Below are 1,160 nucleotides of genomic sequence, written 5' to 3'. Positions count from 1 at the left end.
GTTGGTTGTTTTTTTTTTTAAATTCCAGAACAGTAAGTTAAATTTTTCTGCTGAAATCTAGGCCTTGCTTCAGTTTTATAAGAGCAAGCTACTTAAGAAAAGAATAATAAAGTTTTATGAAGTGCTCTTTGTTTATTTTAGTTGTCTTTATCTGACCTTTGTAGGACCATCTCCAAACAGACCTGTATATTGTTAATGCAGTAGCAGGAAGAATAACAGTAAGGGAGGAGAATCTTGGCTACTCATGCCCTCCACTTCCCTGGGAACCCCTGGAGGCAGGCTGGACAAGTCTCTGCTCCATCCTGCTGCACAGGGGCTTCTTATAAGGCATGTTGCTATAGTTGCTGCATGGAGATCACAAACTCTTCTGGTTTTCCAGTAGTTTGGCAAACTCAAACACCTGTGGCAAGTGACTACCTCCAACCCAGCTCCTGAATGAATGCAGCTATGCCCACCCCTTTGTCAGCCATCTGAAGACCTGATTCTGAAGAGTTTTATGCACAGTGACAACATTTCAACTTTAAAATTTAAGAAATAAGTAAGAGCTATGCTGTATTTCAAAGCAAGAGGTGCATTTTTACATGCTACCTATGCTGTCTAGACATTTTAGATCCCTTATGACACCTCATCACCCAACACTGCTAGGAAGACAGGTTTCACTGGAACATAACAAGCCTGCAAGAACTTTTGCTTTTTTCTTTTACTGTGATGGAATTTAGAGATCTTAGTTCAGACCAGGGCCTTTTCATTAAGAGATGGAGAGAAGAAAGAAAGGCAGGTTTGGAATCCAGTCTTAAGAAAACACTATAGTCTGAAATGTACTCCAAGCTTAAACAAGAGCCCATACCAACCCTTTACTGACCTGGTCAAACAGCTGTTTGCCTGTAGTGTTTGGCTGGATGGCAAACTCCAGCTCTGCATCCATAGTAACAACTCGAACATTGATCTAAGGAGAAAAACAAAAAGCATTGTTTAAGACGTATTGAAAGCTATTTCTCAGTGTTAACATAGTACTTTGTGTACAACACAGTCTCCACGCTTTCATGCACTACCATAAACTCTATAATATACACACTTAAGTCTCAATTAGATTTGTTATCACACCAGCAAACTTAATTGGGGCACTGACTTTGCTGGCTTATCCAGATTGCTCTGCAGGT

General features: G+C 40.2%; 1 protein-coding gene across 2 annotated transcripts in view; it reads right to left on the bottom strand.

The window, feature by feature from the left end:
• The window catches only part of EZR (ezrin), a 20,769-nt gene extending 19,829 nt beyond the window's left edge, over window positions 1-940 (bottom strand). Inside the window, exon 1 of one of the 2 annotated variants that reach the window (XM_009319112.1) lies at window positions 863-940. In XM_009319112.1, coding sequence (XP_009317387.1) covers window positions 863-925 — 63 coding nt within the window. In that variant the 5' untranslated portion in view covers window positions 926-940. The remainder of the gene's footprint in view (window positions 1-862) is intronic. The other variant, XM_009319113.1, reaches the window with a different exon arrangement.
• Between the last annotated feature and the right edge of the window lie 220 nt (window positions 941-1,160).

The sequence above is a fragment of the Pygoscelis adeliae genome, unplaced genomic scaffold (assembly GCF_000699105.1).
Source record: "Pygoscelis adeliae isolate BGI_AS28 unplaced genomic scaffold, ASM69910v1 Scaffold172, whole genome shotgun sequence".
In the NCBI taxonomy this organism is placed as follows: Eukaryota; Metazoa; Chordata; class Aves; order Sphenisciformes; family Spheniscidae; genus Pygoscelis; species Pygoscelis adeliae.
Note: the sequence above shows the minus strand (reverse complement) of the source record. Positions and strands in the feature narration are given on the sequence as shown.